This window comes from Melitaea cinxia, chromosome 1 (assembly GCF_905220565.1).
Source record: "Melitaea cinxia chromosome 1, ilMelCinx1.1, whole genome shotgun sequence".
Lineage (NCBI taxonomy): Eukaryota > Metazoa > Arthropoda > Insecta > Lepidoptera > Nymphalidae > Melitaea > Melitaea cinxia.
The window spans coordinates 11,457,724-11,481,680 of record NC_059394.1 but is presented as its reverse complement, the minus strand read 5'-3'; the positions used below and the strand labels follow the sequence as shown (position 1 = coordinate 11,481,680).

The 23,957-nt window shown below is 31.3% G+C and overlaps 1 protein-coding gene across 1 annotated transcript; it reads left to right on the top strand.

Annotated features, from left to right (window-relative positions):
- Positions 1-378: 378 nt before the first annotated feature.
- On the top strand, positions 379-1,452 carry LOC123653687 (putative mediator of RNA polymerase II transcription subunit 29). The gene has a single exon (XM_045589683.1). It carries the CDS (start codon positions 475-477, stop codon positions 1,450-1,452), a length of 978 nt encoding a protein of 325 aa, XP_045445639.1. The 5' UTR covers positions 379-474.
- Positions 1,453-23,957: the final 22,505 nt, after the last annotated feature.

Below are 23,957 nucleotides of genomic sequence, written 5' to 3'. Positions count from 1 at the left end.
TTTTCATAACGTACTGGAGTACGAGGAGTCAAAAGACAAAGCGAGGCGATCAACAACCAGTGGGCAACCCTGGGCAGCAACGAAATTGAAGACGTTCATCGGCGAGCACATCAGCTGAGCATCGCGTGGTGTGTGGTTCTTCACTGGTCCAGCCAGTACCGCAACCTCTGCAACGAGCCAGTTGATCTTCGGCAGCATTCACGCTACCACGTGCGACGCTACTCTTCAAGACGACCCGAAATAGCAGACCGGACAAGGAATTCCGCAGTATACCAACTACGAACTCAAGTGAGTAGTATAATTGTTGATATATTGTGTATTTTTGTATATTATAGGGAATAGTTAATTTTTATATAGAGTTGTGTAGACATTTTTATAGTAAATATTTAAGAATTTTAAAGAAAATTGTAAGGTTACAGAATTTTATACGATTATTAATTTGTCTTTGTAAAATCGAGTGAATAATTATTTAAAATGTATAGTTCAGAGGATAAAGTTTCTAATGGCTTTATAGATATAAGCCTAGCGGAAAGAATGATAAATAAATATGATGGCGACAAGGCTAATTTACATGTATTCATAGACAATTGTAATAATGCATTCGTTCTATTAAATCCGATTTATAAAATAGCATTCGTGTCAGTAGTTTTATCTAAAATAGAAGGAAATATTAGGTCGACACTATTAAATAGGTCTTTTACATCGTGGGAAAGTTTAAAAGAACATTTACTAGAAAACTATTCGGAAAAAAGAACCTTTGCACAATGGCAACTCGAATTAAATTCATGTAGACAGGGTCAAAACGAATCAATTTCTAAATATTCCAGTAGAGTCGAGAATTGTTATATAAAGCTAATTAAATCGTTAGACGCAAAATTAACAAAAGAAGCTCGCGAAGCAAATATAGAATTATTAAAAAGACAAGCCTTAAACATTTTTATCAGTGGTCTTCTACCACAACTTCATATTTTATTAAAATCTCAAAAACCTTCAACTTTTGAAGATGCGGTCTCGATAGCAATTTCAGAAGAACAAGAAATCAAATCTAGACAGGAAATGAGCACTAAACAATATTATAATAATTCAGGGATCAAAAGATGTACAAATTGTAATAAATTAAATCATTTAGCACATCAGTGTAGACTTCCACCAATGATCAGGCATATACAACCAAATCAAAATAGCAATATACCTACTTGTTTTTATTGTCATAAAAAAGGTCACGTAGCTAAAGAATGCTGGAATAATCCGAACGCGAATAATCGTAACAGTAATCGTAATAACTACCAACCAACTCAGAATAATCGTTTTAATCGTCCGAGCAATAGTTGGAGTAATCGTAATGATAGGCAAATAAATGATAATGGGAGCAACAGCAATAAGAATTTAAACTCAAACGGTCCGAGGCCCGCGGCCAACCCGAGGACCACAAATTTAATCCAGGCCGAATAAGATTTATAGATACGCGCATTTCGTCATACGTATATTTAGAGTCGGATAGTATATTAGAGGATAGAAATAGGTTTTTAATCGATACAGGGGCAGAAGTAACATTAATAAAAATAACGTCGTTAGAAGGAGAAACATTAATATATGAAGATAAGAAAATCAAACTAAAAGGAATAGATAAGGGAGCTAGCCCAACCGAAACAATCGGTTGTACCTATTTAACATTCAATATAGGAGGTAAAAGAGTTTATCAGACACTTCACGTGGTACCTGATAGCTTTCCTATTAAATGTAATGGTGTGATAGGTAGCGATTTCTTGTTTAAAACAGACTCAATAATAAATTATAAGGAAAATAAAATAAAAATATGTGGTACAGAGTTTAAGATCGAGCATGATGAAATAAAGGTTACAAGTGAAAATTTAAGAGAGAATATAAATAATATATGCGATAAGGAGAATAAAAGAAATAATATGTGTTATGATAATTTGAAAGATGATATGTTTAAAAGTAATTGTGAGGTTTATCCACAAAATATGGTGAAAAAATATACGAATGATAAGATGAATAGGTATAAAAGAAGCTGTGAAGTCTATCCACAGAAATTAAAAACTAGGAAAAGTTGTGAAAATGATAATATTCAAAGTAGTTGTAAAGTTAATCAACAAAAATCGAGTGAAAGTATAAATAATGAGAGGGAAGTTTTTGTTATAGAACCAAGATGTGAAAAAGTGATCTCTATTTCAATAGAGAACCCTAATTTGAAAGAGGGACTAATATTAGAAAAAATTAAGATATCAGATGGTGTGTATTTATGTCCGAGCGTTGTAAAAGTTAAGAATAACAAAGCATTAACGGTATGTTTGAACACAACAGATAAAGAAGTTCAAATAAATAAGTTGTTAGTAAACTTAGAGCCGATAGCTAACGAGCTACGGGAAATAAATGAGATAATTAGCGTCAACAAAATAAATAATGATACAGTCTATCAAGGAAGTCGTTTAAGTAAATTAATACAATCATTAAGAACTAATCATTTAAACAAAGAAGAAAAGGAATCATTAGTAGATTTGTGTAAACAATATAATCATATATTTCATTTAGATGGTGACAAATTGACATCAACAAATACAGTGATGCATGAAATACCTACTAACAGTAACATTACTGTCAACACAAAGTCATATAGGTATCCAGAGGCACTTAAAGAAGAAGTTAATGAACAAATAAGTAAATTGTTAAAAGATGGAATTATTCAACCATCGAACAGTCCTTGGAATTCACCGGTATGGGTGGTCCCTAAGAAAATGGACGCATCCGGAAAAAAGAAGTGGCGACTTGTCATAGATTTTAGAAAGTTAAACGAAATAAGTATCGGAGATGTGTATCCACTACCTCAAATAAATGACATACTCGATCAGTTAGGTCATAGTAAATATTTTACAACATTAGATTTAGCGTCAGGCTTTCATCAAATAAAAATGAGTCCAAAAGATCAAGCGAAAACAGCTTTTAGCGTACCATTAGGACATTACGAATATACCAGAATGCCTTTTGGTTTAAAGAATGCACCAGCAACATTCCAAAGGTTAATGAATAATGTTTTAGTAGGTTTACAAGGGATTAAATGTTTTGTATATCTTGACGATATTGTAATTTACGGTAGTTCTTTACAAGACCACAATATGAAGTTAAAAGAGGTTTTTGATAGATTATCACAACATAGTTTAAAACTCCAACCGGATAAATGTGAGTTTTTGAAAACCGAAGTTATGTATTTAGGTCATTTAATTACTCAAGACGGTGTTAAACCTGATCCAAAGAAGATAGAGGCTGTAAAAAGTTATCCAGTACCGAGAAATCCAAAAGACATTAAAGCTTTCTTAGGACTAGCCGGTTATTATCGAAGATTCATTGAAAATTTTAGTAAACTCAGTCAACCATTAACTAAACTTTTAAAGAAGGACGAACCTTTTATTTGGACAAGCTTACAACAAGATTCATTTGAGACATTAAAAATAAAATTATGTGAAGAACCTATTCTACAATATCCGAATTTCTCTGAAGTTTTTAATTTAACTACAGACGCTAGTAATTACGCAATAGGAAGCGTTTTATCTCAAGGCTTAGGATCGGAAGATTTGCCTATAGCTTATGCTAGTAGAATCTTGAATAAAAGCGAAATAAATTATTCGACTACTGAAAAGGAATTGTTGGCAATCGTATGGTCTGTAAAACATTTTAGACCGTACCTGTATGGAAGAAAATTTAGAATAATAACAGACCACAAACCTTTAACTTGGCTCATGAATGTCAAAGATCCTAGATCTAGATTAGTTAGATGGAGACTTCTATTAGAGGAATATGATTATGAAATAGTTTATAAACAAGGAAAATTGAATCAAAATGCCGATGCTCTAAGTAGAATAAAACCAGAAAAGACAGAATCAGAAGAAGTTATTAAAATTCACAGTGTTACAAAAAATAGGGAAAATTATTCATCATTTTTAGAAGAAATGGGAAGAAAACCTATTCTATATAATAAACTTAATGAACATAGCGAGAAGCTTCCAAATAATGGAAATAGTGTTGTATTTACGTCAACTGATTTAGATATTGAGAATGATAAGAAGTTGTTGGAATACGAAACTTATATAAATAAATTAAAATCAAAGAAACCAGTTCAATATGAAGTTTTAAGTATACAAAATAATGGAAGTAAAGTATATTTTACCTTCCCAAAACTGAACTATTGGGATAGCGTAACGTATGAAGACATATTTGAATGCTTTAAGAATTTAAAACATGCATTAGTACAAGAAAAAATTAAAGAAATTAATTTAACTAGTTTTTGTAATTTTCATCTTAAATGGCATAAAGTCAGAACCATAATTAGATATATATTCAAAGATACGGAAATATCAATAAACATATTTCATGGAAGAGTTCAAACGCCAAAAAGGGAGGATATACCGTCTATTTTAGAAGAAAATCATTCAAATGTTATGTCAGGTCATACAGGCTTTCATAAAACTTATAAGAAAATTAGAGCCAACTATCAATGGGACACTATGAAAAAAGATATTAAAGATTTTATTAAGAAATGTGAATCTTGTCAAAAGAATAAAATAAATAGAAAGAAGAATATAAAGCCTATGGAAATTACTTCAACCTCTACAAGCGCTTTTCAAAAAATAGCTCTTGATATAGTAGGTCCATTACCCTTATCAGAGAACGGAAATAAATATATTTTAACATTACAAGATGACTTAACAAAATACTCTCAGGCATATCCATTACCTAAACATGATTCTGAAACGATTGCAGATTGTTTTGTTCGTAATTTTATATGTAGATTTGGAATACCAGAGATATTATTAACTGATCAAGGAGCAGATTTTACTTCTAATTTAATAAAAGAAATTGCGAAATTATTTAAAATAAAAAAGATAAATACTAGTGCGTATCATCCACAATCTAATGGAGCATTAGAACGTAGTCACTCGACATTAGCAGATTACCTGAAACATTACGTTAATGAAGACCAAACTAATTGGGACAGGTGGATTGATTTTGCTATGTTCTCTTATAATACAAGTGTTCACAGCTCAACTCAGTTTACACCGTTTGAACTAATATTTGGATTTAAGGCAAATTTACCGAGTTCTATAGTTAAAGAACCTGAGTTTAAATATTTCTACGATAACTATTTAGACGAACTTATTTTAAGGTTACAGAAATCAAGAGAAATAGCTAGAAATAAATTGATAAGTTCAAAGGAGTATAATAAACAGATCTACGATAGGAAATGTAAAGACATAGAATTTAAAGTAGGAGATTCAGTTTACTTAAGCAACGAGGCAATTAAACCGGGAAAGTCTCGAAAATTATCACCGTATTGGTTAGGACCCTATAAAATAATTAAAGTGAATTCTTCAACTAATGTTACAATTAAGATTAAAAATAGGAAATTAAAAGTACATACTAATAGGCTGAAACATGCGTTTGTTTCAGGATGAACCTGATTCGGATTATTATATTCCTGACATGGATACCGTACGTAATAAGTAGCGATAAGTCATATAATATTAGCATGATAGATAAAGGAGGTATTTACTTTGAACATTTAGGAAAGGTTAATCATTTCGATAGTGAATGGAACTTAATAACGTATTTAGATATAGCTGATATACATAGAAAAATAAATTTGATTCATGATACCTACATTAGAACCAAAGATTTGTGTAATCATGAAACTTTCACAAAGTTTTCCCTTTGCCAAACATCACTTGTGATTTTAGAACAAATAGTTCCTCAATTAAATACTCAAGAAAATATCCTTAGAGAATTAACAGGATTTCATAATAGCCATAGAGTTAAACGATCGTATATAGATGGAGTTGGAAGTATTTTTAAAGTTCTTTTCGGTACTTTAGATGCCGATGACGCGAAAAGATATAACGATGCGATTGAACACTAAGATGAAAATGAACACGAAGTTTTAAATTTATTAAAATCTCAATCTAACATTATTAAATCAACGATTTCTAATTTTAATACAACCATTACAGATTTAAATAATAATGAAAAAATATTCAATGAAAATTTAAATTTACTGTCGAATTACACCAAAGATATAGGAGATAAAATATTTAGTATCAAAATGAAACAAGACATCGATGAGCATATGTCCTTATTAACTTTAATTACTACCGAAGTAAACAATGAAATTTCGACAATTATTAATGCTATTTTATTCGCGAAAAATAATGTTATCCATCCAGTAATCATTACTCCAGAACAATACGGAGCAGAGTTAAGAAAGACTTTATCATATTTGCCATCACAAACGAAATATCCTCTAGAGCTAAATGAGAAAAATATTCCAGAATTACTATTATTAACTAATTTAGTGTCATATGTAATGAATGAAAAACTTGTATTTGTAATTAAGACACCGCTAATCACTCAAATAAGTTACGATTTATATCATGTTCTTCCAGTACCAATAAAAAGTAGTGATAACACATTTATATTCATTTTACCTAATTTTAAATATTTTTTAATATCAAATAATAAAATTCATTATACTAGTATAGAAAATTTAGATCAATGTAAAAATCTTGAAAATGATAATAGATACATATGTAAATTAGAAACCGCCTTGTATTCTGTACATACAAGCAAGACATGCGAAACTGAATTAATGTATAGCAATACAAAATTGCCCGCTGAATGTGATACAAGAGTAGGATATATACAAACAGAGCAGTGGTATAAATTACACCATAATAATAATTGGTTATTTGTAATGCCTAGAAAAACTATAGGTACATTGAACTGTAAAAATAAAGAACCTGTTGATATTGAATTCATAAATACTGGAATAATTAAAATTTCAGATAGCTGTAAGTTATACACTACTAATATCATGTTACAAACTCAATCATTAGGTTTAGAAAGTAAGTATTTTTCAGTTTTACCACAAATAGATATTATATCCGATGAATGTTGTAAAAAGTTGAAAAATAAGAATGTAACTAAAATTAATTTTGTACCATTGAAAATACATGAAAAATTAGATTTAGAAAGCTTGAATTTAGCAAGTCACAAGATAGATGATATAAATGATATTATTGACCAAATGGAAAATGAAACAGTTTTTGATAAGGTTGTTAATAATGTTTATTTCGCATATATATTATTTTCTATTTTGAAAATGATTGCAATTTATGTTCTATATCGTGTAGCTAGATATTTATGGAGAAGAAATTTCTTTTGTAATAGAAACAATAGACTATTAGCATTAGAAGACACTAGATCTTGTTGTGCAAGAATTACAAATTGTATAACTTTAAAGGTAAACAATGATAATAGAGAAAGAGATATTGAATTAGAGGAAATGCCCTCAACGTCAGAGAATTCAGATACACCTTTAAGACGTAGCGCAAGAATTGCTCAACTGAAAGTAAATTGAATTAATTAATAAGTAATAAGAAATTTGAATTAATAAGGTATTGTTAAGATTTTGTTTTACTTGATATTTTATTGATTTTATATTGTATAAGAAAATGATTATTATTAATAAGTTAAGAAGATGTTATTTTATGATTGTAATAATATGTATTGGGTTTTATCAAAATGTTTGGAATAGCTAAATTAAGTTTTATATTGTTTTAAAATAAACTGTGTTTATTTTCTTAAAGGGGGAGGATTGTAATATTTTGATATTTTATAGCTAAATGTATATTTTAAATAATAAGATAATGTTGTATCCGTGTAAACATTAAATAGATGACAAACATTTAGAGAACATTTAAAATTTCTCAGTAATTACTAATGAGTGCAGAGTCCGTGAGACTGTTTGTTACTTTCTCAAATATGTTTACAATTGTATTGGTTTATAAGGTCCTCCACCCATAATGTTAGACAGTTCCTTGAGATCCTTCAGTCCCTTCGGACCTCCGAGTCAGCTACAATAAGCAAGTAGAAGTTTATAATTTATAACTATTGTATATCATAAATAAACATCTACCAACGTCACGCCGCTGTTTGTACCACAAGACCCCTCCTGACCACCGAACATTACAATATTATTGATTGAAATTTTTGAATAGGAACTAAACTTCTGTCAATACCAATTATAAATATATATTTTTAAAACCGAAAAGTTTTGAAAAAATTTAAAATCGATCTACATACTCGCAAGCGTGAGGATAAGCTAAAATACAAAAGAATTTCTAAGATTGCTTTTATCACATCAACATTGGGTCAATATGGGCCCTGTTTTTTGTAATACTTTTTGCATTACGAGTAGAACGCACGTTTACCTGGAAAGGTTTCTGCAGTTTGTAATACCACGCGCCAATACATTGACGTTAAGTAATAAACATTCCCATCGGATGGCCGCTTTATCCATCCTAATATTATCTATATCTATCCTAGTATTATAAAACTGCTAAATTTGTTTTATTTGAAGAAGTTTCGAAACGAAAACCTTCCTATGTATGCATTATAAAGATCTTAACCTTCCTCATCTGAGTTGTCAGAACGTAAAAATCACTGGCAGGCTTCGTAGATTTGAATTAAATAATTCTTTTAGTGTTGGATAGTTCATTTACCAAAAAAGGCTACAGAAATTCGCTATGATCAATAGGAGTAAAGTAAAAAATATTGAAAAATTTAAAAAATATATATACCTTTGATATCATCACAAACGGGATTATTCGAAAATTTCATACTCTAGTTGCGGGAAATAGCTATTACGTAGGAGAGAGGTCACATGAAAGGTAATTACCATAAGGAATAGGCTATACGTATTGAAAGGGATAATTCGAACTACCCTCAAAATAAAAACAATTTCGAATCAACACCATATTTGTTGTATAGCTGGACAGAATGCATATCCTTTCACTCCTAACTTTATGTTTTTATCAATTCAAAGGTAGTAGTGCTGATCTCGCAATTTTTTTTGCACTTTATAGTAAGTTTTTTATTACCGCTGTAAAGTTTTCTTTCAAATGTTGTAAGTTGCTGTCTTTTTGATTAGCATTTATTGTGATAGACTACATTCATACACATACTGAAACAAAAGGTCAGCAAGATTTCGATCAAGCTTTTAAATTTTATATTATAACCGGCTACTGTACCCAAAAATTTACAGGTACAATATTTGTTTAAATTGTGTTGTAATTGTGTGTAATTTGTTTTGTGTGACATATTGTCCCTTTCAAGAATGCATCCGTGCTTTCAATATTGTATATTTATAAAAGCGACTAAATTATTATATTTTTTTTTACTTCTTTAAACAAGTATGAAAATATCATAAAGATAAATGAAAATATTGTTTTTGTTACCTACATAACGAAAGTTTTACTAATGTTCTATCAATTTGAAAAAAATTGTCGTGTTTATTTTGTAGGCTTTACCTCTCTATATAATATGTTTGTAGTGTTTATTACAAGAAAGATTTTCTTTCTTCAAGTTTTACTAAAGAAAAATATGATTGTAATGAGTTCAAACAGATAATTTGTATTTTATAAGTACCTTTTGGTTTACGTTGAATACTGTATTAAATTAAATTATTTTCATTAAACATGATAATGAAAATTTATGAATCACAACTTCTAGGAGAACGTTTTATATTTTGTTCTTAATTATGATTATATAATAAACTAGCTGTGCCCGCGGCTTCGCCCGCGTTGAAATCAGTTTGTCACAAAGTTTTCCCGGCAAACTTCCAGTGAAACTCTCATCAAAATCGGCTTTGCCGTTCCGTAAACCTTCCTCTTGAAGCCCTCTCCATTTGTGAAACCGCATGAAAATCCGTTAAGTAGATTTTGAGGGAATCGGTCACATACGCTTTTGGGAACTTTGTTTTATAATACACTAACTGTTGCCCGCGACTACGTCCGCGTGGTTATGAAGATATGCATTACTATTAAGATGCTTAACGCAAATTATTTTTTATTTCAGTCACTTGAAATGCTTATCACTCTGAGTAACTTTTTCAAAGGCACAATTTAGTATAATTTAATAGTTATTTTTATAAAACCTCTGTATACACCACATTTTTAGTTTTATTTTCAGGCTGCAGTATGAATAACCTATCAGGCGAACTTGTTGCTACTGTATATGTTTCATACAAACTATCAACCCCAATTAAACCCCCTTAGCGATGGAATATCGCAAAATCCGTTCTTAGCGGACGTCTACTAACTATAATCTACCTCCCTGCCAAATTTCATCTTTGTCCATCTTGGATGGATGGACCATCCAGCGGTTTTTGAGTTCTCGTGATGTCAATCAGTGACCTTTCTCTTATATATATATATATAGACTAGCTGTGCCCGCGGCTTCGCCCGCGTTTAAGTCAGTTCGTCACAAAGTTTTCCCGGTAAACTTCCAATGAAACTCTCATCAAAATCGGCTTAGCCGTTCCGTAAACCTTCCTCTTGAAACCCTCTCTTCATTGGTGAAACCGCATGAAAATCCGTTCAGTAGGTTTTGAGGAAATTGATCACATACGCTTTTGGGGACTTTGTTTTATAATACACTAACTGTTGCTCGCGACTACGTCCGCGTGGTTATGAAGATATGCATTACTATTAAGATGTTTAACGCATTTTTTTTATTTCAGTCACTTAAAATGCTTATCAAACTGAGTAACTTTTTAAAAGGCACAATTTAGTATAATTTAATAGTTAATTTTATAAAACCTACCTACCTTCTCCCTACCCTTTCCTACCCCTACCTCTATACACCACATTTTTAATTTTCATACAAACTATCAACCCTAATTAAACCCCCTTAGCGGTCAAATATCGTAAAATTGGTTCTTAGCGGACGTCTGCTAACTATAATCTACCTCCCTGCCAAATTTTATCTTTGTCCAACCTGGATGGATAGACCATCCAGCGGTTTTTGAGTTCTCGTGATGAGTGAGTAAGTGACCTTTCCCTTTTATATTTCTAGATTACGATGCATTATTTGGACACCTCCTCACCATCTATAGAGCATACATTTTAAATTTCAAGTCTCTTACTTCAAAAATATAGGACTCTCATACAAACTTCCAACCCCCGTTTTATCCCCCTAGGGGTCGAGTTTCGTAAAATCTGTTCTTAGCGAATGTCTTATAAGGATCCTACCTGCCAAATTTCAAGTTTGTAGCTGTTATAGTTACGGAGATTTCGTGATGAGGGAGTCAACCTACCACCCCCGCTTTAACCCCAAAAGGAGTTGATTTCTAAAGATACATTATTTGTACACCTTGTCACCATCTAAAGAGCGAACATTTTAAATTTCAAGTCTCTTACTTCAAAAACATGGGACTTTCATACAAACTTCCGACCCCCGTTTTATCCCCTTAGGGGTCGATTTTCGTAAAATCCGTTCTTAGCGGATGCCTACGTCTTATAAGGAGCCTACCTGCCAAATTCCAAGTTTGTAGGTGTTATAGTTTCGGAGATTTCGTGATGAGTGAGTGACCTTTCGCTTTTATATATATTATAGATTACGATGTATTATTTGGACACTTCCTCGCCATCGCCATTTTAAATTTCAAGTCTCTTACCTTAACAACATATGACTTTCATATAAACTTCCAACCCCCGTTTTATCCCCTTATGGATCGAGTTTCGTAAAATCCGTTCTCAGCGGATGTTTACGCCCTATAAGGAACCTATCTGCAAAATTTCAAGTTTGTAGCTATTATAGTTTCAGAGATTTCGTGATGAGTGAGTCAACCTACCATACCCCATTTTAACCCTAAAAGGGAGTTGATTTCTAAAGATACATTATTTGAACACCTTCTCAACATCTATAGAGCATACATTTTAAATTTCAAGTCTCTTACTTCAAAAACATAGGACTTTCATACAAACTTCCAACCCCCGTTTTATCACCTTAGGGGTCGAGTTTCATAAAATTCGTTCTTAGCAAATGTATATGTCCTATAAGGAACCTACTTGTCAATTTTCAAATTTGTAGCTGTTATAGTTTCGGAGATTTGGTGATGAGTAATTCAACCTACCATCCCCCGTTTTAACCCCAAAAGGGAGTTGATTTCTAAAGATACATTATTTGAACACCTTCTCACTATCTATAGAGCATACATTTTAAATTTCAAGTCTCTTCCTCCAAAAGCATAGGACTTTCATACAAACTTCCAACCCCCGTTTTATCCCCTTAGGGGTAGAGTTTCATAAAATTCGTTCTTAGCAAATGTATACGCCCTATAAGAAACGTACCTGCCAAATTTCAAGTTTGTAGGTATTATAGTTTCGGAGATTTCGTGATGAGTGAATCAACCTACCATCCCCCGTTTTAACCCCAAAAGGGAGTTGATTTCTAAATATAAATTATTTGGACACCTTCTCACCATCTATAGAGCATACATTTTAAATTTCAAGTCTCTTACTTCAAAAACATAGGACTTTCATACAAACTTCCAAACCCCGTTTTACCCCGAATGACCTTTCGCGTTTATATATATTATAGATTTATATCTATACTTAAAGGTGTTATAGAAATAAAAAAATTTAAATATATTATTTAAAAACCAATGATGTTTTATTATCTATTTTTTACTACCTTAATGGCGATATTCGAATTGTAACAGATATATTTTATGAGTACTTACTACTGATTCATTATTTTCTTTCGACTAAATAAATTCTGACAATGTCAAATTAGCGCAGACAATTTAGCCAATATCACGTAGGATGAAGAATGGATTTTTTATTCTACGTAAAACCTTTAATGGCAGACAATTATAAATAAAAGTGAGCGTCTAAATGACAATATCATTCAATCGTAATTCATGAGTGATTGAGTTAATTGACGCTTATATGAGCGTGTAATGGGTCCCTATCCGTTTGTTCTATACTATAAATTATCCGCAAAAAGAATGAATTTTACTATCAATAGAAAAAAAAGTGGTGGGAAGTTATAATTTCAAAAGACAAAACAAACATTTATATTATTTATAATACACTTACAAAGCACATGTATGCTGAATATGTATTTCATTTTAATTAAAACGTCGGCTTAGCTGATATGGTAAAGGCTTAATATCATTTAGATGAAAATATCAAAGGTCTTTGATGCAGTTTTTATAAATCGTGGCATTAAAAGTCTCTACTGGAACATTTTAATTCCATTTATACGTAATAATGTATAAGGTTCGGTAGCTTGAATATTAACGAGCAAAGACCCAACTTGTTTAATAATTTATGAAACAATATACACTAAAAGATTTTTTCTTTACTATGTTAACTAACTAACTAGCTGTAAACATGTTTCTAATTCAAAGGCATTTTGGCTCACTATAGTTTATAGTAGCTTTCTGCTTTTTGAGTTTATTTTTTACGAAAAAACGATAAAAAAGCAAATCACTCTTTGTAATATTAGACATAGACGGTATTAACTATCATTTAAGTTTAAATTTTTTATTGAAATGTAAAAAACTTCAAGCAGACTGCAAAATACTTTTTTCAATCAAAACAAATTCAGTTTAACGTCAATCTTCTTTTATCCAAAAGCTTATTATTTATTTTTAAAGCTTATTTTTCGTAATATCGCAGACTTGACTTTTAATCCCACATCAGACTGCTCTTTAACCAGTTTACGTATTCATGATCTACGTTGTTACTTTTAAACTGCACAAGCGGCATGATAGAGATTTGCATGTCGTTTAATTTTCTACGAAAAAAGTTTCATCTCTAAAGGCAACGTATTATAATTTGACTTTTTTTAAAAGTGGCATCGAATGGCTTATTTTTGATAAGTAAAATAATATTTTAAAAGTTTATGAGTAAAGTTATTTATTGCTGAGTACCTTAACTATATACTTTAAGTATCGGAGTATTTCATAGTATATTGCTTAAATTTATTTTCGCACTAGCTGTGTCTCTTAGTTTTACCTGCATAGTTTCCAGCCATGTGAAAATATCAGGGTAAAAAGGAGCTTACGTGTTATTCTGAATCGTCCGCTATTTACCTACTAAGGTTCATTACAATCTATTTAAAAAATATATATCGAGAAGTAACAAATATCCATCCACCTAACGCATTTATATTATTAGTGGGTTATTAATCGCAAAATGCGTTTTAAATGCAATAAATTATAGTTTGATAAAATTAAAAAACCACACGTTTATAGCTAATCGCTAAAAAGTAGAAAATAATTATTAATTAGGTACAAAGAGTTCATATTGCATATTGTTTTTATAACTCTCCGCACATAGATAGTTGCAAGTAGAATAACTGTTACATTTAATTTATCAAGCATACATACATACATACATACAACACAAGCTAATAAAAGCGTGGTAAAAAGTACGTTGTTCTTAAATTTCTTAACTTAAGATTAACAGGATGCTAGTGAAAGCGAGATAAATGGAATTAAGGCATTGCCGGCATCGGTGCGAAATGCCCATTTCCCCGGAGAACACTAAATCACGTACTTCAAGTCGTGTACAGTTGTTAAGTTTTTTTACACTTTACGACTCGGATGACCGTTCTGGTATACTAGTAATGAACGTTTCATTGACTCCAAGGATCGTTTGTACGATTCCCTCACGAAGTAGATATTTGAATTCAAGCGTTGTATTTAGTATTAAGCGCTGTATTTGCTGTGTGGTTAAGTTAGGTGCGGCTTTGAAATACACAGGCCGAAGACGGACAGCAGCGTTTTCGGTGCGACAAAGCCAGCCCTGCAGTCACCAACCCGCCTGCCCAGCGTGGTGACTATGGGCAAAACACGTGAGTTCACGCTATTATTGGCGACAACTTGTAGAGGCCTATGTCCAGCAGTGGACTGTATTAGGCTGAAATGATGATGATGATGATTGTATTTATTTCTGGTCTGTGTTTTCTTAAATACTAAATTTAAGTTTTTATTTTATTTATTAAAATGCTTTGTTCAGCTTAATACGTGTGTATTTAAGAATTTTTAAAGTTTTCTTCTTATTTGGTATTTGAATGTACACTTAATTTTAAACAGTAAAGTATTAATACATATCGATATGTAATAAAATAAATAATTAAGTACGTATAAATTAAAAAAATTGTCTTAATAAAATAACTTACACATAAACCAATAACCACTAATTAATTGGTAACCTTTAAGAAATAAGTATTTCCAGTGATTTTTTTTTCAACATCGCCAACGATAACATTAATTGTATTACAGACTTTAATTTATTGAATCCGCTGCAAAACAAGTAAGTCGTTACGAAAGATATAATAGTTCAGATCTAGAAATATACTTTAAATATCAAAAAATATTAATATATTACAAAACTAAATAATTTATTTCATAACTGCCTCGTAAATGTGTTGACAAAAACTGTGCTTCAGAAAAGAATTTCAAAGTATACTGTGTAATACACCTGAGTTACGGGTTATTTCGGCTCGGCTATAAAATACGACTACCGTTGTTGGTTGACGCAGGGTAAATTCGTACATTTGAAGGTCACTCCTTAAAGGCTGACGCTCAAAACTTTTTGTGTTAGATTTAATGTACAGAAGAACGAAGTTAGTGCTATTAGCAGAATTATTACTTATTTAAAGACTATTTAGCACCTGGGTCATAACATAATAATAAAAAATATTATGCCCAATAACTTCACTATAACAATTTTTAGATGTTCCCTGATAACAAAAATACATCCCACGAAATTATCACAAAGCACATAAATTCCGAAAATCATGAATCGCATAAAATGAAACGCTGACGTAAATAGTTATTGTATTTTCTTTCGAATCGTACCAAACTCGTGCAAAAATAACGTTTGAATAACGAGAAAAAGAGTTCTCGTGAGACCTGATTGGGTGTAAAATAAAACATTTCGTCGAAATAGTTTCAAACATACGAGAACCGTTTAAGTTCATCGTAAAAAGAAATCCGTAAAAGTAAACAGTAAACAGTTTGTTAACAAATGTAATGTATATTTGACCCACATGTTTATATTAAGTGTTCTAGTTTCAGTAAAAAATGCACTGGCCGCTTTAACTGCGCACTATAAAAAAAAATATTCACCTTGATTTTGTTAGGGCATGTAAATTAATACCGTAGTTTGGTTTAAGTCGTTTATTAAAATTAAACTCGGGCTGGCGTGGAACTAGGAAGATTAATGATCCCTTGAATACGAAGTTATGTAAAGCGCAAATGGAGTGGGGCTCGACGAACCCCATCTTGGCATCATTCCAAAATCACTTGTCTCTTTTTATTTCGCTTTTGCAACTTAAGCTCTTGTTAATGCTGAGTAATTGACAACTATCATCTGCCACTCTAATATCAATGAGCTACATTAAAACATAAAATTCTAGATAAATTTTATCATAAGAAATGTGAAATTCTATTATTGTTTCAGATCATTGATGCAGCTAAGAGAGTGCCAGTCAACTTCATGGTAAGAGTAACAATTACTTAATTGCATTTTGAAATTTATTCGTGCGTGTGCCTTAAAGTTGGATTTCAATATAAAAAGGAGAATGATATTAAACAATTAGGTACACCGTTCCTTGCGTGATACGAAGAATGTATTGAAAAAAACATCGTGTCTGAACGACGGGACGTGCAATTCACAATACGCTTGCCTCGAGATAAATTAGTTAGTTCGTAAAGCTCAAGATACAATTCTTTTGGGACATTGGCAAATAGGAAACAACCACAAACAATAAAAATAGTTTCAAGCATTCGTCGGCCGGGGACAACTAGGGAAGAAATTACGTGAGGATATTACACATTCCGGGCATTGTTGTTTAAAATAAATGAGAGCCTTTAATTTTCTGGTTTTCATTAAAACACTGGCATTTGTGTCACTATGATCACAGCACTTATGAGAAGACTTTGTGTAGCTTAAATCATTTTTAATATATTTCCAAAAATATATTTGGTAGGTAGATAATAAAAATACAAACATTTAACGATAACTATATAAAAACGATAAAAAATTAAATGTTTACTGAAAAAATTAGCGGAACTGTACGATTTTTTTTTGCAATACCGACCATACTGTTTTTTTAAAACAAATAAGTATACATACATACCTACATATAAGTACTCAGTACTAGAAATTCAGATTATGCTTTGTTAAAGTTAAGATTAAGGATAAACAATTAACAATAAGGATAATTATTATTAATTCCGGATTAAAATCAATAGTAAAGATTCGCAACTCATGTTTAAAACTGAAATAATATTTACAATTTGTTTCTACTTACTATTTACTGTCAATTATTACCTAAAATGTTAATACATGCGCGTCTAATTTTAGTGCATAGGATGTTGATTATTGACATGAATTTTTCAAAGATAATCTCTTCTAGCACAATTCCTATAAGCAATGTTGATTACTTCGATATCTATTACAATAATTTGGCAATGGTATGTAATTTGTTTTTAGAAAATGTAGTAGTAGTAGGTTATTGATTCTTAGTCCATCGATGCCTTTTATTGAAATGCTATGAATTTCTTTTTTGCTTGAGGACTTTTTTGTTGTTTTATTGCTGTAATTGTATCACTAGCAAATAGTATATAATCATGATCAATAATGTCTGGTAAATCTTCAATATATATATTAAAAATACCAACGGCTCTAAAAAGCTACTTCAAAGAACACCGTTTGCCCTATACAATATTCAGATTCTCGAAAGAGTTTTTTTTTTTTATTGTTCCAACAATTTATGACATTTCAACACATAATTGGCAAGTGCTTTAATTTTCAACATTTTTTTTTCAAAAAAAGTTTCTTATATGGTTTTGTTAAAGCTTTCATCAGAAAGACTAAAACTATCTTAATCATTAAAAACTATCTTGATCATTAGAAATATGCTAATGCTATAGATATAGAACCTTCTTTTAAAAAAAATATTTTTAAGTTTCTTTGTTTCTCCTGATTTACTTTCTGTCACATAATACTATGTCAATATACAGCTATCGCAATAATAGTTCATATCTTTTTTAATACATAAATGTCAAAATATCATCAGATAAAAGTGGATTCGGTACCTACTTACAATATAAATAATACAACAATAATTACAATAATATAATAATAATTTAATTACATTATAATAAACATATAATTAAATTAGTTCCCTACAATAATTACTCACATACATTTCTTACATATTACCATCCCGTATTGGGTAAGAACGTTTCAACTACGCTTACAGCTGCCAGAATTACACTGAGCCGTTTAAGATAAAACTGGCGGATTAAACGTTTTTTTTTTTTTTTTTTTATCAGAACTGATTCTATATATTAAATTTAAATCTATCAAAATCAAAATCATAAACAACTTTATTCAAATAGGCTTCAAAAGCACATTCGAATCATTTCACAAATTAAAATTTTAAAGTGATTGTTATTTTTAAAAGGGAAGCTGCCACCGATTCAACATATATATCTACTCGTATATAAATCAAAATAAATCACTACAATGCGCGTAACATCCGCACGACTGCACCATATTATTTTTTTTATCCGTATTCCAAGACAAGGTCAACAACCTCAAGAAAAAAAAATCGGTACATTATCAAAAAAAATTATTCACTACTACGAAGTTCTCCGTGTCAGTTAGTATAACATAAGATATAAACAGACCATGTAGTATTCTAAAAACGTTTTTTATGAGCACTCTTCATATTTACGCTTCATAATAACAAAAAGAGTCATGATAATTACAATAATTGGCCTAGTGATAGACTTGTTTCTATTTTCCTGTTGTACAAATTTATCTAATTTCTAAACAGGTCTTTTCGAGATTCCGTTGAAACTCTTGGTAAAAACTTAACACTTGTCCATCTACATACAAGGACATCTATCGTCAACACTAACCGGGCTTACGATAAATGCTCGTAAACGAGACTTATTTGAAACAAATTTAAGACATTTATCTTTATTGAGACATTAAAAAATACATTTTCAAATCTTCATTTATTTATTTATTTATTTATTTATTTATATATACATACATATTTTTATTTTAACAGTAACAATCCCATTAAATCCTTATTGGGTTTGTCTTGGCATATTTACATTCGAAGCTCTATATTTTAACACAATAAGAAAAGAAATATATTAAAATATTTGTGTGTGCTACAATCTATAAGTCAAAGTTGCTCTCAGTATTAAGTACATAATATGTTTTATTTAATACTTTAAAAAAAACTGGCGTAAAATTATTTTTTAGTAATTAATGTTAAATATACTAACGGTAATGAAATAAGCGAATCATCTTAACAGGCTTTTATTAGATATCTCAATATATTTAATGTTACAAGCTGCATATTGTAACAGTATCTTAACTTTCAAGAAAGTCCTAGAGTTACAATTTCAAAGATATAGATATAGTATTTTAGAATGGAAATTCAATTCCTATCGTGCGCTTATGTTTCATGATTTTTCTTGTCTTAGTCGAGCGTACCCGGCACGCATGATCGGCTCTAATGAAAACTATCTCTCTGCTTTTCCTCGCCTTACTCATCAATAACAATCCGCCGAATCCTTCGCAGTCCGCAAAAACTTCGCCAACAATTTGTCCCTGACTCTACCCGACTGGATATTTTTGGCAATTCTCTTTAAATATTTTATAACATTATACCAACGTTTGTGGGCTTATGAATACTTTGTTACTTTATTTTTCAAACTCGTGCTTTTACGCGTTTTATTCTCAGTAAATATTTCATAAACCTTTTGTCTTCTCGAGTTGAAATAAACATCCAATTATACGAACTGAATAATATGTAATAATATTACTATATACTACAATAATACATATTACTATATTATCTATAAAGATTTTTATGTACGTTTTAAAATCATAAAATGTCTTGTATTAGATAAAAATACTTTTTTTAATTATCACTCGAAGTTTAGGCTTTGTAAAAAATGTTCTTATTGAATATTTACAAAAGAGTTCGATTATAAGAACCCATAATCCTGTGTTCAGGTCACGATTCTACTTTAAATCCAAAATTGATTACGAAAAACACTCTGCTACCGACCGGTATCAGAAAAAAAAAACACACAAAAAATAATTTATTCACGGTCACTTCCATTCGTATCTAAAAACAGTTATCGAATTAATAAAAATTTGGAATAGAAGATGTTTTAAAAAAATATTTTGAAGGCATTATTTAATCTAAACTAAAGTATTTTTTCATATTTGTTTATCTGTCTATATCTGCGCGAACTCGGGCAGTCCTATGTCCAGCAGTGGACTGCAATAGGCTGGACTGACTGACTTACTGTTTTTATATTTGGCCGTGCAACATGCCAAAACTATGGTAGAAGCTTAAATCAAACAGAACACATTTGGAGTTCATATTACAAGCTACTGAGGCCCTTTTATCCCGAAATCGTTACTTATATTTAGTAATATATCTAAATAAAATGTGACTAGTAAACGAAAAACTTAACTATACATTTACATAAACAAAGAAAATATTTAAAACTGTTATTCAAGCCGACGGGAAAGCCTAAGCCACAAACCATTTCTCTAGAAGTAATACCAATACATACTCGTAACAACGCAGCTGACGTGATACAATGATAGTTCCTCATCCGTATTTTGTATTTGCGAATATGTACCTACTAGCTAGTAGTGAGCTTGATCAAGTATATACTGCAGACGTTTTAAGAAAATGTCAAGGAAATCATGCACATCTTTAACTAGGATGCTTTATTCAATCCCTTTCATTTACCTCCATTTCAAGACCCTGTGAAAGTAAAGACTTTTAGATCTCTACAAAATGTCTGCGTGTATCATGTTTCATTCTAATTTTACACTAGCTTTGCTCCACGGTTTCACTCGATTCAATTTGAGGAAAAAAGTTTATACTAAAATATTATATATATATCTTATAGCCTTCCCCGCTTAATGGTATATCCAAAACAAAAATAATTTTTCAAATCGTACCAGTAATTTCTGAGGTTAGAGCAGTTAAACAAACAAACTCTTCAGCTTTATATTATTAGAATAGATTAAAGTAATGGAGTAATTGTTTAAATGATTAAGAGATGGGGTGATTTTCTTGATATGATAAGTAGGTATGCGAAAAAAACATGTTGCTTGTCGCATTTCGAATTTCATCTCTTTGTGTCTAATGTAATTAGTTCATTACTTTGTCTCAGCACTTCAAAGCTCTTTTTCACACAGGGTATTCTATACCAATTTATGTATCATTACATTGCCAGACTACGTTCAAATACTGTGTAATGAATTAAATTAAAGTAATTTATAATTTAATTTCTGCAATCTTTACTAGTAAAACTGTTTAATAAACAAATGTTCGTATGTAGTGATAATTGTTTGTTTGTCATACAAGAGTTTGCATGATGATAAAATAAATTTAAACAAAGCGTGGAGGTGCGATAAAACTCTATCAATAACAAGAATCGTAATTAAATAAAAACAAAAGAAAACAAACTGTAGTATCACACAACAACTTGAAAAACTTATTTAGATACAAATATTTCACTTTAGCACGACCGTGGGATGCCGCTTATCACAGTTTGTCCTTAACTTTTAATGACAGAATAAACCGCCCACCTTCAATCAATCAAAATTAATTAATTCAAACGTTGCTGATAATCACTAACTCGTATTTTCAACCTGCTTAGTCAATCAAATTTCATTATATTTTACGCGTATAATTGATGTTTCCTTGTAAATAAAATATTACGTCAGCATATCAATCTTTAGAGTACGCTCGTAGTACCGGACTCATCGTTGACATCCAATTAGCCCGATGCCCCTATACTCTTTCCCGATTTTCTCTACCCCTCTAACCCGCACTCCTGGTCCCATCTATCTTTATTCGACAGGAGAGCCGTGCACGACCTAAGCCCTCGAAGCGTATGAGTATCGATAGTGATTGAGCCCCATATCTGGCGCTTACACACGTTCGATAAAACTCCGAGTGTGCATTTGACATACTAAAAGTGTTGACGTTTTGCCTTTAAATTCACTAATTAGTTTGTCCCGTTTCAAATCAAAAGAAAAAAAGCAAATGACCATAACCGTTTTCCAATGATGGATCATTTCTATTGTATAATTTCAATTTAATATTAACACCGTTTGAGACAAGCATGTACCTAGTAGGTAAAAAATAAAATTTTAAGAGTTATATCACATTAATAGACATTATTTCTAGAACTAACTTTATATCATTATACCCTTCAGCCTAATATCCCATTGCTGGGCATAGGCCTCTTTCCTAGTGTAGGAGAAGGATCAGAACTTAATCCACCACGCTGCTCCAATACAATTTGGCGGATATATTCCCTACTATGAGTAACGATCGCTATCAGGTGTACATGGTCACAACCGGGACCGACGGCTTAACGTGCTCTTCCAGGTACGGTGGGGAGTCCCACAAGGACTGCACAAACACCCAAACTTCGGCAAACATTTGTATGACCAATACAAATGTTTGTCATGTGCGAGGATCGAACCCGCAACCTCCAGCGCAACAGTTACAAACCAGTGCTGTGACCGTTGCGTCAAGGCGTCGTCTTTATATCATTATTCATAACTTTATATCTTTCATTATTAGAATTATTTGGGAACATTACAAATGTTATACAGTAAACGAATATTTGTAAAGATCTCAAAGATTGATTCAGTTCAATGAGCAATATAGGCAATTCTCGACTGTCAAGGCTATGGCTATTCTAAGAGAATCTTTTAACGCCATCTCTGACTCAGTCTACCAGTGATTCACTGACGATATATCACTCCGATTGTTCATACATACTTGGTTATTTACTAATTCTATTGATTCGCAACATAAATTAGGAACAATTGTACTGTTTAGTTCATTGCGGGGCATACCTATCACACTATTAGATGCATAAATTATAAAGAACCTAATAAAAGTAAAGTTTTATTAATCGATACTAGAACCATAAATATAATTATGTCATTGTCACGTTGTAAGTACTGGCGGTAACTTTCTCTTTTATTAATATTTTGTGCATGTTTGACACCATTATGCAATATAAAGGCGGCAGACGAATAGGTTTTATATGACGGCAACCACACTGCAAAAGTAATACTTTACCACTACTTCATGACAAAATATTTCATTACGCACTACAAAGTATATAATAAACTTTACACACATGATATAAAAATAGTAGGAAATAAACATCGACAATTCATATCAATCGACGCTGATGTTCTAGTATATAACTAAAGTGATGATTTGAATAAATACTTAAAGAGGCCGAGGCCCCGAGGTTGACATTCAACGTAGCAGCAATAGAGTGTTATGCAAAAGCGGGTATGATGCAAACGGAGTGGTGGCTTCTTCATTCGCCGGAGTGTACAATCGCCATGCTATTCACGTCGATGGCCGCAGGCTCACGCGCTCGACGGCTAAAGCTTACAGAGATTAAGTAAACGAAAATAGAGCGCTGCTACATGTCAAAAACATTTGATCCCCGGCATTACATTACACTTTAGTTCTAGTGTCTATATAAAACTAAATGAAATAAAAATAGACTATTGTGCTTTTAAATATAAGTAACACTATTTTACTTACAAATATGTATAAAACGAATGATAAATTGATTTGCAAGCTTAATTATCACTTTTTTTTAAGGAAAAAATGTATTCCATTAATATACTCCAAAGAGATTAAAGGAAATCGTCTTATCTATCGGTTGACTGATTACAACGATCTTGATACCCCGTGTAAATTCAAAGTTGAATAATGACTACTGCGGTGGACAGCAGGCCAACATTAAGCTCATCTTCCACCGTTTAATTTTTTTAAATTAATTTTTTTTTTTGGGATTTTTTTTAACAAATGTATTGTTTTGGCTATATACTTGACGAGCCCTTTGGCGCAGTTTGTAGTGACCCTGCTTTCTGCTCCGAGGGTTGTGGGTTCGATTCCCACCCCGAGTCTGGGTGTAATATAAATATTTATTTATATATTTATATATATATTATTTATAAGTATTAAAATGTAGCTACATATATACC